The sequence below is a fragment of the Bufo gargarizans genome, chromosome 4 (assembly GCF_014858855.1).
Source record: "Bufo gargarizans isolate SCDJY-AF-19 chromosome 4, ASM1485885v1, whole genome shotgun sequence".
Taxonomy (NCBI): domain Eukaryota; kingdom Metazoa; phylum Chordata; class Amphibia; order Anura; family Bufonidae; genus Bufo; species Bufo gargarizans.
In genome coordinates, this window is record NC_058083.1 from 406,068,069 (window position 1) to 406,092,299 (window position 24,231).

At 45.5% G+C, this 24,231-nt stretch overlaps 1 protein-coding gene across 3 annotated transcripts in view; it reads right to left on the reverse strand.

The window, feature by feature from the left end:
• SHPRH (SNF2 histone linker PHD RING helicase) overlaps window positions 1-24,231 on the reverse strand; it is a 139,748-nt gene that overhangs the window by 39,053 nt on the left and 76,464 nt on the right. For all 3 annotated transcript variants that reach the window (XM_044292552.1, XM_044292551.1, XM_044292553.1), the window contains 6 exons: window positions 20,595-20,758; window positions 18,827-19,083; window positions 12,237-12,358; window positions 10,400-10,488; window positions 5,538-5,630; window positions 4,852-4,959 (listed from right to left, as the gene is read on the reverse strand). In XM_044292552.1, coding sequence (XP_044148487.1) covers window positions 4,852-4,959; window positions 5,538-5,630; window positions 10,400-10,488; window positions 12,237-12,358; window positions 18,827-19,083; window positions 20,595-20,758 — 833 coding nt within the window. The remainder of the gene's footprint in view (window positions 1-4,851; window positions 4,960-5,537; window positions 5,631-10,399; window positions 10,489-12,236; window positions 12,359-18,826; window positions 19,084-20,594; window positions 20,759-24,231) is intronic.

The following is a 24,231-nucleotide window of genomic DNA, read 5'->3' on the forward strand; positions in this document are numbered from 1 at the left end:
GTGCCCCAGAGACAGCATGCAGCGACTATTGCTGGCCGCAACAAGGGGAGAATCTGAAGACGGAGAGCGGATAGTTTTTCCGGAGGCAAGAACACCTTGAACTGACAAGTGTCCAGTACCATGCCCAGATAAGTAAACAACTGCGATGGATAAAGACAAGACTTTTGCCTGTTCAGGATCCATCCAAAGCTCTCCAGGGTGTATAGAACAACGTTAAAGCTGTCCGCCGTCACCCGGAACGACGGACCCTTCACCAGGATATCGTCTAAGTAAGGGATCGCCATGATCCCCCTGGCATGGAGCAGGGCCATGACTGCCGACAGAACCTTCGTAAAGACCCTGACAGCCGAGGCCAGGCCGAATGGGAGGGCTACAAACTGGTAATGAAATGGACCCACTGCGAACCGGAGAAACCTCTGATGACTGACGCATATGGGGACGTGAAGATAAGCGTCCTTGATGTCTATCGAAGACAGGTACTCCCCCGATTCCATAGACGCAATGACCGGACGCGAAGGAAACGTTTGAGCGCCTTGAGGTCCAGAACGTGACGGACTGTCCCCTCTTTTGGGAACCACAAAGAGATTGGAGTAAAACCCCTGAAAATGGTCACACCTTGCTGCAGCAGCGTGCGAATTGCCAGAAAAAAAGAATCTGCGGCTCCGGGAGAGGCTGGAGGAGATGACCGAAAAAAACGGGATGGAGGGGAGGACTTGAAATCCAGCTTGTAGCCCTCTGCAATGACCTCTCCCACGCATCTGGGAAGTGAGCCAGCCAAACATGCCGAAACACATGAAACCGGCCGCCCACCTGAACGCCAGTCATGCAGCGGAGTTCTTAGTGTTAAAGTACCTGAAGCCCTGTTGACGGGAACGCCAGGAAGAGCCCGGCTTGAAGCAAGGTTTGTGCTTCGGATCCGTGGCCGACTGGTCGGGACTGGAAAAACTCAGAAAGGGACAAAAAAAGGCTTCCGCTTTTTTGACCTTTTAGACCGCCTGTTCTGTGGTAAATGGGTGCTCTTACCACCTGTAGTGTCCAAAATGATCTAATTCAGGCGCTTACCAAAAAGTCTGCCAACGGTAAAGGGGAGAGCCGTCAGGATCCGCTTTGATGCACTATCTGCCGCCCAGCAGGAGAGCCATAGGATACGGCGAATAGCCACCAACAGGGCTGATGAGCGAGCCATAAACCTGGCCGTGTCCAAAGATGCTTCACAAATCTATGCACTGGCATGCGAGAGCTGCAGGGCCACATCTGCAAGTTCCCCCGAGGGGACTCCCGAGTTGAGACCCTGATGTAAATTACTGGCCCACTCTCCCATAGCCTTGCTCACCCATGTAGAGGCAAACACCGGCTGCAGCGCTGTGCACACTGCTTCAAAGGCAGATTTTGCAAACGCTTCCAGCTTCTTATCTTTGATTTCAGAAAAAGAAGCCCCATCCGCCATTGGCAAGGTAGTATGTTTAGCCAAGCGGGAAGCTGGCGGGTCAACTATAGGTGGAGCCGACCATTTCTTAGTCAAATCCTCCGGAAAAGGATAAAGGACGTTCAAGCGTTTTGGCAACATGGAATGTCTATCAGGGAAATTCCACTCCTTGGAGAAAGAGGAATCAAACTCCTGGTGGCTGGGGAAACACTTGTGCGAATGATGGGACTTCCTAAAGTAAACATCCGTGCTGGCAGATGACAGAGCTGGATCCTCAACCTGCAACATCTCAATAACTGCCGCAACTAAATTGTCCACCATGGAGGACAGTTTGGACGACTGACCCTCCGGTGAGACAACATCCACATCTGACCCTCTCTCCTCGGGACATGCCTCTTCAACTGAGGACACGTCGGAGTGAGACTCTCTGGTAGGAGGAGGCGAGGCTGAGGAAACGGGAGACACATGCACCCTTTTGGGGGAGGATGTTCCGGCCCATTTTGTGGGACGGTGCGATGGGCATGTGCCCCGTGATCCCCAGAGTCGGATCGGTCAGAGGACTGCCTTGCCGACAAACGCCCCAATATATCCACAATAGCTTTGTTGGTATTGGAGACATCCTGCACCACACTAGACAGGGAACGCACCCATTCCGGTTCTTCCATAGCTTGGGCAGCGGGAAGCAACAGGTTCGGAAACGAGACACTTGATGGCGGCGCAGCACATGCAAAGCAGAGGGAGTCTGACTGAGTGGATGGAAATTTTGCGCGATAAGACGCACAGGCAAAATGATGCACCAAAGGGACCGCCTGCTTCTGGACCTCGGGCCTGGCTTCAGACATAATGACACCCCTGGCACCCCAATGAGAAAAAAGGGAAAGGTTAGGCCCTGTAAAAAGGGACAAACAACACTCACCCAGCCTATGTCCCTCCAAGCAGCAAGCTAGTCCATCAGCGTCCCGCCAGGTGCTTTAAATCCTGGAAGTGGGCGGAGCCTACTCTCCCCTGCTCTGCTGCTAGTGTGGTGAACACAAGCCCCACCCCAAAAATAATGCCGGCTCTCAGCGCCCAACCATCATCTCTGGCTCCGAACCCAGACGCCGGCCAGGTTAAAATAAGTCGCAGGGGGCCCTGCAGGAGGAGGCCGTACAAAAGCCAGGGCCTCAATTAACAATTGTCCTTGCTGCCCCAAAACCTAGGTGCCGACCACGAAGTGTCGCGCAGGAGGAAACTCCGCCTCCTCCTCTCCCAGGTGCGTTCAGGAGGACGCCGCCGTGGAAACGGACGTCCCCAGTAGTAAGCCCCAAATGCAGCATGGGCCTCAATTACCAATGGCCCCGGCGGCCCTGTGGAAGCGGCGATATCGTGCGGGCAAGCAACCGGAGCAGCCCCGAGCCTTACACCAGGTGCCACTTAACATTTAAAGGGCTCTTATTACTGCCCATAGTACAGGGCGACCACATGGGGCCATCACACATGGGGAGGATAGGGAACTGGAGGGGGGCACTGAGGGCAGTCTCCTACTCACCTGTCCGAAGTCTTCTGCCCCCCTGGCTCCAGCCGGATTACCACCTTCGGTGTGTGGCCCCTTGGTGAGGGACGCTACACCGGAAACAGAGGGGACTTTCGCTGGGGCGGCCGTGGTGATGCTATTGCTGGCGGGAGACAGAGGCTTTTACGGGAACCTCTGGTCCTGCTTTTCTTCTGGAAAGCAGGAATGAGCAGGTCTCCCATCTCCTGGTTGTGAGTGTAGGTAGTTTAAAAGACTGCCTGAAGCTTCCCGCTAGAAGGAAAAAAAGAGACAAAATTAGTAAACTAGCAGACCTGTAACACAGGAAGGTCTGCTTCCTACAGACACTAAGCTAAAACTAATTTAGCTTAGTCCCTGTAGGAAGGGTATAGCTGAAGAGGGAGGAGTTTACACTTCGTGTGCTTAGTGTCCGCCTCCTAGCGGCAACAGCTATACCCATGGTCAAAGCCTGTGTCCCCCAATGAGACGGATAAGAGAACCTTGCTTCTAACACGGCCAGTCTTCAGGATATTCTGTATGAGCCTCAAAAAGTCTTTGAGAAGTACTGTAGAGAACACAGGTTAATCTCCTGCTCATCTGTACCATATTCGTTAGAGATCCATTGAAGAGGTGTTTCTTTTTGTCCTACTGCAGCCAGGGCACAGCAGAGAGGCTGTTGCTGTAGCCAGCTGTCTTACAGTCAGACACAGTGAAGAAGAGAAAGAAGACATAGTTGAGCTTTTGGAAGATAATTTTTGTGTATTTTCTGTGTTGACTAGTATGTGCCGCGTTAATCTATGCCACCATAATGTGACTTTGGTGACAGAAATGTAAACAGGAGAGGTAGGAAAATGGTGCATAATTGCTCAGATAAGCAGGTGTTTGTCATTTTACAAAATTATGCCCATAGAAACTAATATTTATACACTTGAAGAGTATGAACAGTTTTGCCCATGATACACTGGTCATAGTACTAGGTAGAGGTTGGGAAAAGCAGTAAATCATACCTTTTATGAAGCTTTTCTCATCAGGAGATGTAAAAATATGGGGGGTCATTTATTAAGACCGGCATTTAAAACTGGCAGAGGAGCCGCTGAAGTTAAGAAGAGGCGCTGGCCTATCCATAACTTTGGCGCATCCAGCGCCAGTTCTAAATGTAAGACCGCTTCCTAGCTGGCTTACATTTAGACCATTTTCTACACCTAAAACAGGCATAGAAAATGATGAATAAGACAGCCTACTGTCCCGATCTCTTCCCCGTCCACATTTTTAGACCGGGCTGTCTGCATTGAGAGGATTCACAGCCCCTCCTCTTTGCTCTGAGTGACAGCTGTAGCATCCAACAATTACACTCGGTGCAGAGGGAGGGGTTGAAAAGCAGCACAATGCAATAAAACTCTAACTCCAGTGAACTTGCAGGAACATAATGTGGCAGAATAAAACTTCATATTCACACTACTCCTGATGAGAAAAGCATGTGGTAATGTGTACGGATAGCCCCTGGCTTCATCTCTATTGGTCTGCCAAGAGTACAACGCTTGGCTATTTCCGACAGGTCATCACATGTAGATGAAAGGAGCAGACGTGCGCATTCCCAACCTGCCACTCTATTCATTTGTGGAGGCCCAATGGGTCACAACTGCTGGATTGCATGGTGGTCATAACCCCTGGAAACAAGTAGTGTATAATTAAATTGAAAAATGAATCAATCCAGCAAAGGACGCAATATGGACAATAACAATACATTAGTAACTGCCTTGTATTAACTTTCTCTATATGATAAAAGCCATTAGCTGAAGTGAGTCAAGCCTTTAAAAATTGAATTATGGGCCAAAAGTATGGTAACCAGAGCATGTCTATACTCCTTTGCAGGGGTTATGGGGAAGCAATTAATCTTATATTAAACATAATCTACCTTTCTTTGCAGTTCACGTATATTTTGCAGGATTGGTTGCAGAGCTTGGTGAGCCTCGGACACCTCTGCATTCGATTTGATCATGTAATGTTCTTTAAGTTCTTTTATCTTTAAAAAATAAATAGTAGGAAGTGCGAACTATGAGTATTGTCCAAATGCAAGGCACATGCGTATGATCAATTCAGCTGCCATTTTTTCCTGAGCATTTTAGATGTATACCACTCTAAAAAGTAAAGCGCACTATAGCAAAATATAGACCGCATAACACAAAATCACGGAAAATAATGCACTAACACAATACATGCAAACATTATATATGGACGAACACCTCATTCTGATATGATAAAATCTGAGACTCTCAGACAATATATTTTAATTTTTTTAAAGCACATCTGTGCCCGCCTACCAGCACCAAGGTGGTCTCAGTCAGGCAGGCCCTACTCTAAACCTACCTCTGCAATTGGGCATCTACATTCAGGAGAGCAAACCCTGTACATATACATGTAGTGTGTTGCTCCTAGTCACCTCTATGTGCATCAAGCAACCAATGAGAGGAGGAGAAAGTACAGCTATATATACCACCTAATTGAGGTCGCATGTGGAATAGGTGGGGCAAAAGTGTACAAGAATACTACTCCCCAGATAATAGGAGCGCATAACACACTGCAATATAAAAAAGCATTCACCTCTTCTTCCAGCTTGTCATCACGCAAGGTAGGTGGGATCCCAGGATGCTTTGCAGAAAGCAATTCAAGCAGGTTGTGTGTGGAGTGTAGTCTCTAGTAAAGAAACAAAATGAACAGACATTGGAAATCATATAATGAGTTATTCTTTACTCTTCTATGAAAAATTGACCTTACTGAATTCCGTCCATGCGGCCGTGTCTGAACATTCAAGGGAATAAGGTAAACTTGGTCATGGGCTGCAGTATCAAACACAGCCATATGGACAAGAGCCCAGCTATGTTCATTGGCAGAGATGGGAAAAATCAAAACTGGCCACCCAGGACAGAAGGTCTCCCCCTCTAGACTCTTTCTTCACCCCATTCTTTGCAATAAATACTGTTCCTCTCGGGAGTAGAGTCCTATGTAGGTCTTGCCATCCATTAGCAAAGAGGAAGAGACCAATCAGGACCAGCCACCTCTATTCAAGGGCCACACAGAAGTCACAAGGTCTGCCTCTTTATCTTGTGTCACAAGGGACCATGGCTTGTTGGGTCATGACAGTGTTTTATCTGGAGGGTGAACTCATTTTAAATCCTCGCTCGAGTTTGAGAAATATATTTTGAGGCATATTTTAAAGCGAGAAATAAAATGTAACTAAAATTAAAAATGTAATTAAAGGCAGCAGTGACTTATCAACCTTGGGTCTGCTCCTATTTAATTTTAACAAGTACATTTTCACGTAATCATAACACATTAAGAAATGAGTTGGAGCAAACATAATGAGAAGTAGGATAGCTATAATTTCATCTGGAGCCTCAAATAGGGCGTTAAAATGTTGTGATTCTAACGGAAAGGAAGCAAGGCATATGACTTACTTTGTGGTCCAGAAAAGTAGAAAAGATAAAGAAATATGGCACAGTTACTACACACAGAATTGTAGATATCCGACAATACGATTGGTTCCCATTTCCATTACAATTTTTATTTTTCTGCTCTGTCACAGAAATAATAAGGGAGTGCTGGATCCATTCTATGATGGACATCAATGGGGCCCAACAGACCCCACTGACTTGAAAAAAACACACCATCAATGGGAAGAAAAGCAAGGCATGTTTAGAATTTTTCCCATAAAAAATGATCACATTTCCAGATCTTTAGACAGAAAGTGATGCCCCTGGTTCCTACTGATTCATTAAAGGGTTATTCTCATCTCAGACAATGGGATCATATCGCTAGGATATGCCTTCATTGTCTGATTGGTGCGGGTCCCACCACTGGAACCTGCACCTATATCAAGAATGGAGCCCCGAAAGTGGTGGAGGGCACACTGCGCATTCGCCCTCCAGTCATTTTCTATGGGGTCAGGCCCTTAGAAGTGAATGGGAGCGGTGGCGGGTCATGGGCGGTGCGCTCCCATTCACTTCTATGGGGGGAGCGCTTGGTGGTGGCTGGACCAGAGTTCTCCAGCAACCAATATGCGGGGATCTGTTCCCGATATAGGTAAGGGTCACAGCGGTGATATGCCCCTATTGTCCGAGATGAGACAACCACTTTAAGGGTCGGTTCACATTGGTGTCATTGTTTCCATTCATAACAAAGCCATTATAGCTTTGCTAAATCCGTTTTAAAAAAAATCATAGAAACATAGAATGTGTCGGCAGATAAGAACCATTTGGCCCATCTAGTCTGCCCAATATACTAAATACTATGGATAGCCCCTGGCCCTATCTTATATGAAGGATGGACTTATGCCTATCCCATGCATGCTTAAACTCCTCCACTGTATTTGCAGCTACCACTTCTGCAGGAAGGCTATTCCATGCATCCACTACTCTCTCAGTAAAGTAATACTTCCTGATATTACTTTTAAACCTTTGCCCCTCTAATTTAAAACTATGTCCTCTTGTAGCAGTTTTTCTTCTTTTAAATATTCTTTCCTCTTTTACCTTGTTGATTCCCTTTATGTATTTAAAAGTTTCTATCATATCCCCTCTGTCTCGTCTTTCTTCCAAGCTATACATGTTAAGGTCCTTTAATCTTTCCTGGTAAGTTTTATCCTGCAATCCATGTACCAGTTTAGTAGCTCTTCTCTGAATTCTCTCCAAAGAATCAATATCCTTCTGGAGATATGGTCTCCAGTACTGAGCACAATACTCCAAATGAGGTCTCACTAGTGCTCTCTAGAGCGACATGAGCACCTCCCTCTTTCTACTGGTAATTCCTCTCCCTATACACCCAAGCATTTTGCTAGCATTTCCTGCTTCTCTGTGACATTGTTTGCCTACCTTTAAGTCTTCTGAAATAATGATCCCTAAATCCCTTTCCTCAGATACTGAGGTTAGGACTGTCTCACTGCTTTTATATTCTGCTCTTGGGTTTTTACGCCCCAGGTGCATTATCTTGCACTTATCAACATTAAATTTTAGTTGCCAGATTTTTGACCATTCCTCTAGTTTTCCTAAGTCCTTTTCCATTTGGTGTATCCCTCCAGGAACATCAACCCTGTTACAAATCTTTGTGTCATCAGCAAAAAGACACACCTTACCATCGAGGCCTTCTGCAATTTCGCTGATAAAGATATTAAACAATATTCGTCCCAGAACAGATCCCTGAGGTACCCCACTGGTAACAAGACCTTGGTCTGAATATACTCCATTGACCACAACCCTCTGTTGCCTGTCCCTCAGCCACTGCCTAATCCATTCAACAATATGGGAGTCCAAGCCCAATGACTGCACTTTAATGATAAGCCTTCAATGTGGGACAGTATCAAAAGCCTTACTAAAGTCTAGATAAGCGATGTCTACTGCACCTCCTCCATCTATTATTTTAGTCACCCAATCAAAAAAATCTATAAGAATAGTTTGACATGATCTCCCTGAAGTAAACCCATGCTGTTGCTCATCTTTCAATCCATGGGATTTTAGATGGTCCACAATCCTCTCCTTAAGTATGGTTTCCATTAATTTCCCCACTATTGATGTCAGGCTTACTGGCCTATAGTTTCCAGATTCCTCCCTAGTACCTTTCTTGTGAATGGGCACAACATTTGCTAATTTCCAATCTTCTGGGACGACTCCTGTTGCCAGTGATTGGTTAAATAAATCTGTTAATGGTTTTGCTAGTTCACCGCTGAGCTCTTTTAATAGCTTTGGGTGTATCCCATCAGGCCCCTGTGACTTATTTGTATTAATTTTAGACAGTTGACTTAGAACCTCTTCCTCTGTAAAGACACATGCGTCAAAAGATTCATTAGTCTTCTTTCCTATCTGAGGTCCTTTTCCTTCATTTTCCTTTGTAAAAACTGAACAGAAGTATTCATTGAGGCAGTAAGCTAGTTCTTTATCTTCTTCCATATACCTTCCTTCTTTAGTTTTTAATTTGGTAATTCCTTGTTTTAGTTTCCTTTTTTCATTTATGTATCTGAAGAATGCCTTATCACCTTTTTTCCCTGACTGAGCTAATTTCTCTTCTGCCTGTGCTTTAGAAGCTCTTATAACTTGTTTGGCCTCTCTCTGCCTAATCTTATAAATTTGCCTTATCATCCTCGTTTTGTTTTTTTTTATAATTCCTAAATGCTATCTTTTTGTTTTTAATGATTTTGGCCACTTCTGCTGAGTACCACAGTGGTCTCTTCCTTTTTTTGCTTTTACTGACAAGCCTAATGCAATTTTCTGTTGCCTTCAATAGTGCCACTTTTAAGTAGTCCCATTTCTCCTGGACTCCAATGAAACTGTTCCAGTCTGATAGAGACTCGTATACCACTAATCTAATTTTAGAAGTCAGTTTTTCTAAAACTTTTGTTTTTGTGTGGTGTGACTCAGTCACTGTACTTATAGTAAACCACACTGACTGGTGATCACTAGATCCCAAGCTTTCTCCTACAGTAATATCAGATACCAAATTCCCATTTGTGAATACTAAAACTAAAATGGCCTCCTTCCGGGTTGGCTCCTCCACTACTTGCTGTAGAGATAATCCCAGTAGGGAATTTAGAATATCTGTACTCCTGGCAGAACTAGCTATTTTGGTTTTCCAGTTTACATCTGGAAGATTGAAGTCTCCCATAATGATAACTTCCCCCTTCAATGTCATTTTAGCTATTTCCTCAACTAGTAGATCATCTAATTCTTTGACTTGGCTAGGCGGTCTTTATATCACACCTACACGAGTTACCTTATGATTATCAAGCTGCAAGGTAACCCAAACTGACTCTAAATTGGGCCACCCCTCCCCCCTTCTTGCCTTCTCTGTCTTTCCTGTATATAGAGAACCCTGGTATTGATATATTCCAGTCATTACTCCCCTTGAACCACGTCTCAGTAACAGCCACTACATCTATATTCTCAGATGCCATTATAGCCTCAAGTTCATTGATCTTATTCCCTAGACTGCGAGCATTTGCAGACAAGACTCTGAGCTTGTCATTTCTTAACCTTTGTGCTACTGGCCTCTTCTGGCATTGTTCATCAAACCTGATGAACCCCATTGAGTAAAAATTTTAGGGTTTTGGTAATGTTTACGTCAAAAAGAGCACTGTAGGTTGCACTATTATTGATGTAAAAGCTACTGGCCTGCTTGCTGGAAATAGAAAACCAGGGAACAAAGCATTCAAAATGCAGGCTCCACGAATATAATAGCCACTTATATTTCAACATACTTGGGCAACAAACCTTTTGGTCAAAGATGAGCAGAAATTTTGAAGCTCTGATTTACAGATTTTCCACCCCATCTCAAAATGCCATGAGAAATAACGTCACTATGCGCCCAGAAACAGAACAATATGAAGCAATCAACAATACTGCATATTCAACAGTATATCACACCAGAATGGGATGGTCATCAATGATATCACATTAGAATGGAATTTTTGGCATACGTACTTGTAAAGAATCAGTCTTTAGTTTTTCTTTTTGTTCTTCCGAGGACCTTAAAACGTCCCTGTACAATTCGGCAGCCATAGGGTACTCACCTGCAGAAAAATACATAAAGCATAGTTCACTTTACTTGTTGTCACTGTCTTATACAAACATGATGCCTCGTGCAGGGGAACGGCAACACCAGGTTACTAATTTGTTCATACATTTCTGGGAGGAACAACACAGGAAATGCTGATGAATCCTGGATGCTTATTTCATGGGAAATTCATGTAGTTACTAAAAAAAGTCCTCTTTAATGAATGCAGTGTGGAGAGACTTATGACGTATACAGAATGTATGTTCAAACTGATCTTGCGCTGGAAAGCTACTAACTTGGACAGGTCTAAGGCTGGTTGTACATGCAATAGCAATTCTATCCGCCCCGCGCCACCCAGTACATATGTAAACTCTGCATATGTATGGGGGCTGCACAGGAGAGGAAGAAAAGCCAAAGCCTAATGCCTCTGGCACAGCTTATTTCTTAGAGAACAGGCATGGTAAAATTCAACCGCTCAAGATCTGCTGCCCAGAGAGAGCCAGTAGGCCACCATATACATTGGTTGGTCGGACCCATTGAAATTGGCAGGTTCATGCACACAACCATATATTGTCCGCTCCGTGGTACCCAAAAAAATTAGAACAAGGATAAGACTAGGATAAGACTGTTCTAAAGAGGGCAGGACGTTCCATTCAACAAAATGCAGAACACAAACAACCAGTATCCGCAATCTGCGAACCGCAAAACAGACTACGGTCGTGTGAATGGGGCCTCACATTGCTATATGTCACTGATGAATTTACTATATAGTGTGATCTACCTAGATAAACTGTTTGAACATTTTTCCCACCAATACTAAATATTGTATTGAAGCTGCATATAATTCATGAATTGTAAAAACTACAAATTAAGGCCCATTTAGGCTGCGTTCACACGGGCGAGATTTCCGCGCGGGTGCAATGCAGTAGGTGAACGCATTGCACCTGCACTGAATCCTGACCCATTCATTTCAATGGGGCTGTGTACATGAGCGTTTTTTTTCATGCATCACTTCTGCAATGCTTTAAAATCGCAGCATGTTCTATATTCTGCGTTTTTCACGCAGCCATGGCTCCATAGAAGTGAATGGGGCTGCGTTAATAACGCATTGCATCTGCAAGCAAGTGCGGATGCAATGCGTTTTTCACTGATGGTTGCTAGGAGATGTTGTTTGTAAACCTTCAGTTTTTTATCACGCGCGTGAAAAACGCATCAAAACGCATTGCACCCGCGCGGAAAAAACTGAACAACTAAACGCAATTGCAGCCAAAACTGACTGAACTTGCTTGCAAAATGGTGCGAGTTTAACTGAACGCACCCTGAACGCATCCGGACCTAATCTGTCACGCTCGTGTGAACTCAGCCTTAGACGGCTGTAGTGCTTTGCGGATCCGCAAAACACAGATACTGGCCGTGTGCGTTCTGCAATTTGCCGACCACACATGGCCGCAACCATAATAGAAAATGCCTATTCTATTCCGCGATGGCGGACAAGAATAGAACATGTTCTATTTTCTCTGCGGAGCCGCGGAACGGAACCACGGATGCGGACAGCACACGGTGTGCTGCCTGCATCTTTTGCGGCCCCATTGAAATGAATAGGTCTGCACTTTTTCCGCAAAATTGCGGAACAGATGCGGACTCATTCATACGGCCATCGGAATGAGCCCTTACCCGGTTGTTTACCCTATAAGTCATCAGCAGGGCCCAATAATTACACTGTAATGAGAAGAAATCTATTTCTGAGCTTTTCCAATATATCACCTTTAATGATGTGGATTCCGGCTAAACCATTAAAAGCACAGACAAGCTGGCGATGGGCCTCTTCACACTCCGTGCGACACTTTTTCTGGAGAGAAGTCAGCAGTTCTTCCATTGTCATTGTGCTGCAAAGGAAATCATGTATTAAATAGATACTTGAATAGGATAAGTGAGGGTCACACTGCTGGGACTCCGACAAATCACAAGAACGGGTGTCCCTTGCATCCCGTTTCAAATGGAGCAGTGGCCGAGCATGAGCAATGCCGCTTCTCTCACAGTCAATGTGACTGATGGAGATACAGCACCACAGAGAGAGATGATCCGCCCCCAGGGACAGGAAACCTGCAGAATAAAAAGGTGGAGCCTCTCTCCCACCTCAGTGGTTTACAGAGCGTGAGAGTGACTCCAACCCAAGTTAGTTTATCCAATATATATATATATATATTTATTTATTTATTTATTTTGCTACACCCAGTGCATGAAAAAGGAGGAACCATGAAACCATGGGAAAAGGGAGGGAATAAGGAAGGGTGCTGTCATGGGGGTCTGGAAAATCCGATTACCGTTAAGTGTAATCATAATTTTTCCCTTCCCCCACGACAGCACCACAGAGAGAGAATACAGAGAACATCCCTTCCTTACAGGGGGGCCACTATTCGAAGAACCCTGGTACAAAACAAAATATCACAGGAAGAATTCAGTTGGAGACGATAGTGCTTGTAGAAAGTTGAAGGAGAGGACCACATGGCAGCCTTGCAGATTTGTTTAATGGAGAAATTAGATCTTTCAGCCCAAGATGTGGAGACAGCCCTAGTGGAATATGCCTTAAGAGAGCTTGAAGGAGGACTACCAGACAAGGAATAAGCTAGGGAAATGACTGATTTAATCCATCTAGCTAGAGAACCTTTTGAGGCTACCTTTCCCTTGTTCCTCCCTGAAAAACGAACAATAAGAGAAGAGGATTCCCCCCAATCCTTAGTTACATCTAGGCAATGCAAAAGGCATCTCCTAATGTCTAGACAGTGTAACCTACTATCCTCTTGAGTCTTAGGATCAGAAAAAAAGGTTGGAAGAACAATTTCCTGAAGTCTATTAGCCCTAGATGGGACCTTTGGCAAAAAGGCAGGATCTGGTTTCAGAACCACCCTATCATCAGCAATTGACATAAAAGGGGGGTTTATAGATATAGCCCGGATCTCGCTGATCCTTCTGGCGGAGGTTAAAGCTATTAATAAAACTAGCTTGAAAGCAAGGAGTTTTACAGAACAGGAAGACAATGGTTCAAATGGTTGATGGGTCAAAATATTCAGAACTAAGTTTAAATCCCACAGGGCCATACTGGGAGATATTACCGGTAGAATTCTGTCCACTGCTTTAAAGAACCTTTCCACCCATGGGTTAGAGGCAAAGTTTCTATGAAAAAGGGCAGAGAGAGCAGATACCTGAACTTTTAGAGTGCTTTTAGCTAGCCCCCCTGTCAGCCCTTTCTGCAGAAATTCCAGGACTTGGAAAACAGAAGTTTCCGATGGTACAGAACCTGACCTGACCTCTAAAAATTCAAGGTATTTTCTCCAAACCCTAGCATAAATTTACACAGTTACCGCCTTTCTACTTTAAAAAGGTGGACACTAGGGCTTCAGAAAACCTGTGTAGTCAATAGGGCCCTTTCAAATTCCAGGCCGTTAGATGCAAACGCCTGACGTCTGGATGACACACTGGCCCCTGTTCGAGAAGATCTGGAGTCTCCGGAAATATCCAAGGGTCTGATATCGACATAGTCTTTAGGAGAGAACCAAGCTCTCCTTGGCCAGAAGGGGGCTATTAGTATCATTCTCACTCCCTCGTTCCTGATCTTTTTGAGCGCCAATGTAATCAATTGGAAAGGAGGAAAAGCATAACCCAAGGGAAAATTCCACTTCCGGAGAAAAGCATCTAACCCATACGGGGATTCCTTCGGGTTAAGAGAACAAAAACGGTCCACCTTCCTGTTTGCTCTGGTGGCAAACAGATCAATGGAAGGAAGACCCCATAACCTGACTATTTTTAAGACTTTCTAATTTAGTGACCACTCCCCCTGTCTCAACTGGTGTAGACTTAGAAAATCCGCCTGGACATTCTTTTTGCCGGTTATATAGAGGGCGGAGATGTGACTAACCCTTCCTTCCAGATACTGAAACAAAAGAGTTGCTTCTCTCATGAGGGACGTAGATCTTGTTCCTCCCTAAAGATTTATATATGCAACTGCCGCCCGATTGTCCAACATTATTCATATATGATCTGAATAAATTAGGGGTATCGCTTTCTCCAAAGCTAGTATCTAAGCCAGTAATTCCTTTCTGTTTGAGGAAAACGTCTTCTGCTTTGGAGACCATCTCCCTTGAATGGCCTGGTCTAGAAAGTGGGCACCCATCCAAAGAGACTGGTATCCGTAGTCAACACCACTGGACTGGCAAAATTCCAAGGGATTCCCTGATCTAAACTTTACTTAATCTCCCACCATGTCAGACTTCTCAGTGTTTTTTTTCGAGATCCTTATTTCTGACTCCAAAGAGCTCCCGCGTTTTATTTTTAGGGCAAAAAGGATCTCCATCTGTAAGGCTCGAGTATGAAATTGAGCAAATGCCACTGCTGGTATACAAGAGGTTAGGGACCCCAATACTGACATGGCCATACGAATGGACAGACACTTTGACGTTTTTAATATTTGTAGCCTCGTCTGTATGTGTGTGATCTTTTCTTCCGTTAGAAATACCCTCTGGGCTATAGAATCCAAGAGGAGACCCAGGAATAGCTGCTGAGTCTTTGGTTCCATTCGGGACTTCTTCAGATTTATTATCCGCCCCAATTGTTTTAAGATTTTTGACACCTTCTGTACTGCTGATATACAATTTTGTTGAGAGTTTGCAATGATCAGAAAATCATCTAGGTATGGCAGGAATAAAATGTCCTCTTTCCTTATGAAGGATGCCACCTCTGAAATTATCTTTGTGAATAATCTGGGGGCCATGGAAAGACTGAATGCGAGTGCCTGATATTGGAAATGACGAATCTGACCCCTGACTATTATGGCCACTCTGAGAAATTGTTGATGAGAGGGGTGAATTGGGACGTGGTATGCATCCTTCAGGTCGAGGACTGCCATGAAACAACCCGGGTACAGTAATTGGATTGCGGATTTTACAGTTTCCATCTTGAATATTCTCAGAACAAGGTGTCTGTTAATTTGTTTCAGGTTTATAATAGTGTGAAAGGTATTGTCCAGTTTCTTTACTAGAAAGAGGGGAGAATAATACCCCTTTCCTTGTTCCGTTACTGGAATCAGAACCTGTTTCTCCTCTAATTCCAGAATCTCTGCTTCCATTGCTGATAGACTCGATGACGACCCCTGAGGTTTTGTGATCTTGAATCTTTGAGGGGAAAATGAGCGAAATTTTAAAGTGGGGAAAATTGGCTTCTACCTCACAGGGTTTTTCTTTTGCCTTCCTCTGGATCAATTTGCAGGATAACAGGCCGAACTGGATGGACAAATGTCTTTTTTCGGCCTTATGTACTATGTTAAACCTCCCACAGAACTTTCCATGCGGAAAGGAAGAACTTTAGTCTCCCTCCCACAGAACTTCTGGTGTCATTGTTGTTGGGATGGTTTCTTAGGTTGAGAAGAGGAATTTATGAACAAAAAACCTCTGCTCCCAAACCCCCTAGATCTGGAATTTTGGCTCTTTTCGCTACCACGACTTCTCCCCCTGAACCCTGAGGAACGAAAGGGACATCTAGATTTAGAGAAGGAATTGGAGGTAAAACCTGTAAAGACACCTGGAAATTTCCTTTTTTTATCAGCTGCCTTCTCTAAGGGTCCATTCACACATCTGTAGTGTATTGCGGATCTTCCGGATCTGCGGACTGGAAGATCGGGGGCACGCTCCGGAAATGCAGATGCGGACAGCACACTGTGTACTGTCTGCATCCATTCCTGCCCCATAGAGAATTGCGGAACGGATGCGGACCCATTCTACGGGCGAGTGAATGGACCCTAAAAGGGAGTCTAATTCTGGGCCAAACAAGAATTCTCCCTGACAAGGGATACCACATAATCGCTGTTTGGAAGACAGGTCTCCTCCTCTCCAATTCTTTAACCATAGAGCTCTCCGAGCTGAATAGGAAAGAGAGGAGGCCTGAGCTAACAATCTACTAGAGTCCACAGAGGCATCAGCCATAAAGTCTGCTGCCTTCTGTAAGTTAGGGATAGAGGCTAAGATTTGTTCTCTGGGACATTTATAATGAATCTGTTTCTCCAAGCTCTCTAACCAAATGACCATGGACCTGGCTGCAACCGTAGATGCTACATTAGGTCTAAAAGCGGAGGTAGATGCCTCCCATGTACTTTTAAGGCAGGCGTCAATCTTCTTATCCAACGGATCTTTTAGAAATCCCATGTCCTCGAATGGAAGGGAGGATATCTTGGAAATGGCAACATCGATTTTTGGTGCCTTATCCCAAGAAGAGGAGGCCTCTTCCTCAAAGGGATATCTTCTCTTAAAACTCCTAGGGTTAAGTACTTTCTTATCCGTTTTATTCCATTCTTTACTAATGAGTGCAATAACGCTCTTATGTAAAGAGAAACATCTGCGTTTCTTCTCTTGAAGCCTTTCAAATACAGAATCAACCATTGACTTACCATCTTTTACATCCTCTAGTTCTAAAGTGGAACTTATAGCCTTTGATAGTTTGTACGTATCTTCCACCGGAAATACGATTCTTCTAAGTCCTCTCCAGAGGATGAGGAATCCGTAGATATAAATGTCTCCTGATCCTGATCACCGTCTATGGAATCCACTTCTGATGACCAAGCCTCTGTGGATTTCTTCTGACATTTACAAGATTTTAAAGAAGATCTAACCTCTGACCTAATGAGAGACTTTATATTCTATAGGAAACAAGGGGATTCTTCCGAAACTGTTTTATCTATGCATTCCTGGCACAGCCTTTTAGTGTAAGAGGAGGATAAAGGGCATCCACACAGCGCACATTCTTAGTTTTTTCGTTTTGCCAAAATCTTTCTGGGTCTTGTCTAAAAATAAATAAATGACCAAACATCAATTCAGTAAATAAAACTGGGCACTTACCCGCAGGACTGGTATTAAAACAGGAGAGCAGAAATAAACTTCACAGGAGGCAGTAGTCCTGAACCCTCACGAGACCTGCCGGCGTGCGCTCTCTTAAGAGATCCTCCTCTGGAAGCCATGCGCATTGAGGGCGATCCCCAAACTGGATGCGTTTGTGGAATGCACGCCACTGGAAGTGCATCACATGGAACACACATGCTTACCGGAAGTGTTCTTGTGAAGTGCACTCAGCCACTCTGCCCTCAGAATTCACACGCCGGAAAATGCCTCGATCAGGCCGCGTGTATAGGAATGCATCAACCCCCTGGTGCTGCTTCCTTTCCTCTCTCCAGTGTCGCGTGGCCTTACTCCCCTGGAGGGACACACGCACCCGCCGCAAGCACCGGATAGAGGCCCCAGACCTCCACCGGCACCTAGGGTCCTGCCAGCCCAACCTATGGGCGATAGACCTCAGCAGGTATGTTACCAACTAGTCCTACAGAACCTCTGGGACTTGCAGACTAGCGGTACCTGAAAGAAAACTGCAGGTTCCCTGCTCCAGGGACAGAAAACCACTGAGGTGGGAGAGAGGCTCCACCTTTTTATTCTGCAGGTTTCTTGTCCCTGGGGGCGGATCCTCTCTCTCTGTGGTGCTGTCGTGGGGGAAGGGAAAAAAGTCTAGGTTTAAGCAACGTTAATATTATTTTTTTTTTCTTGCTAGACACTGTTGCTTGGAATACTGTAGTCTACTATGCTATTCCACACATTATGCGACACACTGGACAAACAAGGCCTCGGTCAAACCTATGGACATGTTTAGCATGCAGGTCGGTGTTTCCAAGCATACATTACAAATAAATGTAGCCTTAGGCTAGTTTCACACTAGCAGCAAGGAACTCAGGCAGGCTGTTCCGGCGGGTGAACAGCCTGTCGGATCTGTGCTGCTGCTAGTGCACGCGTGCCCCCGGAATACCACTCCAGCCCCATTGACTATAATGGGGGCGGGCCGGAGTTCTGGCAGCAGCACAGCAAACATGCCGAGCGCCGGCCGGAATAAAAGTACGACAAGTCAATGGGGCCGGAGCGGTAGTCCGGGGGCACGCGTGCACTAGCGGCAGCACAGAACCGACAGGTTGTTCACCCGCCGGAACAGCCTGCCGGAGTTCCTTGCCGCTAGTGTGAAAGTACCCTTAGCTGCATGAGTTCACATTTTATCACTACAAGTTACAGTCTGTACAGAGGTGAAAATGATGGAAATACTATTCATTTGTAGGGCCCCAGTTGAAAAAATAAGCTCTAGTTTGGGAACCTCTTGCGTTCAATGGAATCCCTTGCTGAAAGCATATTTCCATTGAGTCTATGGTGTCCCTGCAGTGAAGAGCAGAAAAGGAGTGCAAGCGGGAGAGCATTGCAAATATCATTGAGCCATCTGCTTTATGAGGCCTATCTGACTTTCAGTTTGGTAAACAAAAGAAGGGGTATGTGATTTACCTCTTTTGCAATGGTAAGAATTCCCCACGAACAGCCTGCGGGTGACAACAAGCCTGTCTTAGTCTCAGCAGAGGATACAGGATGGAGGATACAGTCCGTCTGTCTAAGCTACTAAGCTTCAGAGACCAATCTGAGATCTTACGTAGCTTTGCTAGAGCATCCTGACAACAAACTTCATGCTGCCGGTGATAGAAGTGTCTCTCCACTGGAGAGAAGTGAAGCCAGTGAACATCTTCTGTTTGTTCTGGGATTTGAATCTGCAAGAAAGCAAACTGAATCAATTCCACTTCTCTCTGTTCTAGCATAGATCACTTTGAAAGGATTTAAGGGGCCATTTATTGAAGTCTATGTACACCTTCAGAGGCAATTTTTGTTTTGTGACTGCAGTTTTGGCTCAAAATCATATTTTCTATTGGCCATTACTAAAAATATTGAGCCATTCTGTCACAAAAGGTTGATTGTTTTTCTAACTATGGTACTGGTATTTTCACTTTGTGCTGGTCATCTAATAAACAGTATCTCTAAACTACTAAGAGGTCATAAACACTTATTTAAGCCTTAGTAAGATAAGAACTGAGCTATAATGAGTGTTTATAAGGTCAGAGAGCAGAGATAAGGAGTCTCTCAGCTCCCCAACTGGTGGAAAAAACTGAAAATCTAGAGGCTGCTACTACAGCATCTCAGCTATGTACAGAAAAAAAAAACTTCATATTTTAATAAAGACCAACAGAAAAAAATAGTTTTAGCTTAGAATAAGTACAATGCAATAATAAAAAATTGTACCCAAATGGGTACATAGCCTTTAAGACTAGCGTTTCAGATGCCAGTATTAATACCCCTTGTGTTGGCGCATGATGCCGGCCTCAGATAACTTAGGCACATCCACTATTGGTCTTAATATACCCCAGCTTCGTTGTTGGCGAAGATTGAGATCATTTTCTACACTTAAAACAAGCGTAGAAAATTATAAATGAGACGGGCCGGCCGTCCTGCCCCTTTCCTCGCCTTTTTTTTTAGACCTGGCATGAGCAGGGAAAAGCCGCAGATTCGGCTTTGTTCTAGCTTTAAACAGAACGGAAATACGGAAATAGAATCCATACGGAGTACATTCCGTTTTCTTTTTGCGGAACCATTGAAATGAATGGTTCCGTATACGGGCCGCAAAAAACGGCCAGTAAACAGGGGGAAAAAACGGTCGTGTGCAGGAGGCCTAACAAAGCTAGAACCAGCCCTGTACCTCACATGGATCCACAGATCTCCCTATGCATTGCTCCAACTGTTTTGCTAGATTTATTTCAGGATGGCGGCTCTACCCACTATGAGAACAAAAGATTGGACATGCTGAAATCCAACATGCCTAATTTTCTTTCTCTTAATATCTACAGTGAAGGGAGAGTCAGGGCCACCCCAATCACATTAGATGGTTGGACAGATTCCCATGTGTGTGGGCCCCTTTAAATGTCTCCCTACCGTATGTCCTAATTCTATATGTAACATGCAGCAGATATAGGAAATATTGCGCACCCAGTGCTGGTCACTACATAGGCTGAGTTCACACTTCAGTTATTTCCATCAGTTAGTGTGAGCCAAAACCTGTAGTGAAGCCTACTCAGATATAAGGTATAATGGAAGGATCTGCACCTGTTCTGTGTTTTTGACCCAAATCTGGTTTTGGCTCATACATACATGAACAAATAACAGAAGTGTGATCTCTTTAGACAGCTTTTATATTATTTGACAAAAAAAAAAAGAGATATAAAATACATACCTGATCAATAACATCTTTTTTGGCGGACCTCCACATAATTTTGGCAATAAGACGATATAAAGGAAGAGGATTCCTCCTGCAGTACGGTCTGTAAAGCAGCTGGTCCCACCAGTGTTTTACCCAGTAAGGATCCACTCCAAGAAATAGCACTAGTCCAAATAAATCTGCATGGCCAAACACAATGGATGAGGATTTAGATCTGACCTTAAGCTAGTTTCAGAGCACCAGCCTATCTGCAACTGCAGAAGGGCTCATTCACACGTCCATATGAATGGGTCTGCAATTTTTCTGAACGGACACAATAATTTCACAGGGCCCAGCAAAAATTGGATTTTTTGTACTCACCGTAAAATCCTTTTCTCGTAGTAGGCATTGGGGGACACAGCACCATGGGTATATGTCCAACTACCACTAGGAGGCACTAGACACAAAAAGTGTTGGCTCCTCCCAGGTGGGCTATACCCTCTCCACAGGCACGAGGCTATTCAGTTTGTACCAAAAGCAGTAGGAGAGAGAAGAAAAGCAAGGAACCAACAACTCCCGTACCGGGAAAGATCAAGAGACCAGCCCGGAGAAGCGGAAGTAAAAACATAGGGTGGGATCTGTGTCCCCCAATGCCTACTACGAGAAAAGGATTTTACGGTGAGTACAAAAAATCCAATTTTCTCGTGCATGGCATTGGGGGACACAGCACCATGGGACGTCCCAAAGCAGTCCCTGAGGGTGGGAAAAGAAGAGACGTGCCACCGGCTGGGCATACAGGTGCAGGAGAATGTGACCATGTGACCCAACAGGAAAAAACACGGAATGGGCAAGAGGTCTCATAACAAGGAAGAAACCTCAGAAGAAGCAGGGAAGACTGCCAGCACCCCAGGACAAATGTCTGGAAGAAAATCCCAAATGCAAGAAGGTGGCAAAAGGGAACACCAAGCGCAGCCAAGGGCTGGAGAAAAAAAAAAAAATTAGGACAGCACTGCGTGTTGGATCGACCCAACGCCCTACATTGTCTCAGACCCATAAACCTGTGGCCATCCCCTGAAAGGCCAGGGGAGAAAAGAAACAGGGAAGCACTGGAAACCAAACGAGTGAGGGAAGCCATAGCAAGGCTCACATGTGAAGGGAGAGGGACTCCCCTCACCGCAAGGCCAGATGAAGAAGCCAAGCGCCCCATGTAAAGGCGAAAACCCAAGGCTGCTAGAGGAAACTGCCAACCCTTGGAGAAGGAGGGGGTTGTAGGTAAAAGCCAGGAACAAAGAACGATCGCTCCTGCGTCCCCAAAAACAGGAAACGAGGCACAAGCCTCCGAAAACAAGATAGCACTGTAAAGCGCAAGACCAGAGGAAACTCTGGGCATGTGAAGTATCATGGAAAAAAGGAACCAGAGACAGGCCCAGGCAACCTTGGCAGGAACACACTGGACTGACAGACATGGGAGTAGAAGAAGAGCACTCCAGAACAGCCTAAGGAGGAAGGGGTCTACAACAGGAGGAGGTCCCTCCCGAAGGAGACCATACGGTGGAATTGCAAACCGTAGCACCAAACCACTCAATACCAGGTACTTTACGTGGGAGGATGGAAAAAAAGACAAATCCCAAGAGGACCTCAAATGAACAGGGACAGGGACTCCAGAAAGGAGTACCCAGATGGGGTCACAAGGAACCAGGAGCTGAACCACCGGAAGACAACGCAAGCCAGCATATCCAGGAAAGGCGAAAAGAAACCGCCATAGGGGAAGGGACATTGGCCATGGACAACTAGCCGCACCAAAAACATTGACCAGCACACCGTAAACATTGTCCCAGAGAGGGCAAGTACAGCAGCTCGGAGGTACCACAAAACGACAGACATCGATATGCATAAGGAATGCAGAAGTCGCCATGAAAAAACCGGGGTAGCCTACATAGAAATGTAGAAACCAGCTGCGACCGGCATACAGAAAACTCGCAGGGGGGAGAAAGTACCTGATAGGTACAGACGACGGCAAGGTCCAAGGGGAACGTCCCTCCGCCATGTAGTGCAACCAAGCATAAAATACAAGGGAAAACCGAAAACACCTGGACCCAGAAGGAACTACGGGGCCCTGACCGATACCAGAGCAATCAGCTGAAAATTCAGACAGATGTGTGGCGCTCAGTGGTCCTGTCCTTGACCCGTCAGGGAGGACGTCCAGCGACGAAAAAAAAAAAAAAAAAAAAAAAAAAAAAAGCCGTGGACCCAGAAGGATACCGTGAGGCGGACATCCAGCGATGACCGAAAACCACTGCCGCGGCCGATGCTCACCAGCTACATGTCCAAACAAGGTAGAAGATCCAGTGGAGATCCTTGTACTACACCAGGAATGGCCCGCTCAGCAATAGGAAACAATGTGAGTACTCCCCTATAACATGGGGTAACGCGGAGCACAGCATACCGTAGGACCTTAAAGAGAAAGCAAGAGCAACTCTAGCACAAAGGCCAACAACCACCTGGCCATGGAGTAGGAGGTTGAATGAGGACCACCCGCCGGACCAGACAGATCAGTCATATACTGGAGCTACCAGAAGCAGCACTAGACCGATAAGGTGGGGGATGGGCTGACCCACCCCTGCCAGATATGGTAACCATGCACATGCTGAACAAGGGTGACCTGGTGCTGACAGTGCCTTGAGCGGCACAAGGAGACCAATGAGGACGACAGTAACGGAGTGGCAGACGTATGGAAGAACCAAACGGATGGAACCAACATCTGCAGCACAGATTAGAACCCGTGGGCAGAAAACACCTAGTAAGAAAGAAACTGTCTGGGCCACAGATCGCACCATAGGGCCCAGCACTTGGGGTACTACAAACACACGCCTAAAATAAAGGTAAAGTGGCTGCATGTTGCCGACCAAGGAGAGTGGAAACATAGCCACAGCATCTGGGGATGCGACAGCATTCGGAGGGTACAGGTACACAACCTGTAAAGTAGAAATATGGCTGTGAAGAGGAACTTCATTTAAGATCGAAGCAATGTGGCCGCATGGTGCACCCCAGACCCAGAGAGGTGCAACAGCAACTGCGTTAACAATGGAACCCATAGGGCCGCACGATACCACAAAGAACAAGACAGGTGCACACTACAATCAGGTAGGTGCAATGGCAACAGAAACAGGGCCGCATAGTACACCATAGAAGCCAGACAGGTGTAACGGCTGCAGCATCAAAGACGGTTCAGGAACTCTACCTATGAAGGAAGTAAGATGGCTGTTTGGTGCACACTATGATGAGGTAGGTGCAATGGCCACGGCAACTGGAGGAGGCCTCAAAATCTCGTCCTGTAAGGGAGAGAAAATGCCACATGGTACACCATAAAGCCGGACAGGAGGAACGGCTACCACATCCGGAGATGGTGCAGGTACTCTACCTGTTAAGGGATCAAGGTGGCAGGGAACAGACAGGTGTAACTGAACCGGACAGGGGCAACTCTATGGCAATAGAAAGTGGCCTCTATATCTCGCCCGTAGGGAGAAATGTTGCCGCCTGGAAGACAATAGAGCCCGCCAGGGGTATCGACCACAGCACCGGAGATGGCGTAGGTACTCTACCTATGAAGGGAGCAAAATGGCTGGGAATAGACAGGTGCAATTTCAACGGCAATTAAAGGCGGCCTGTAAAT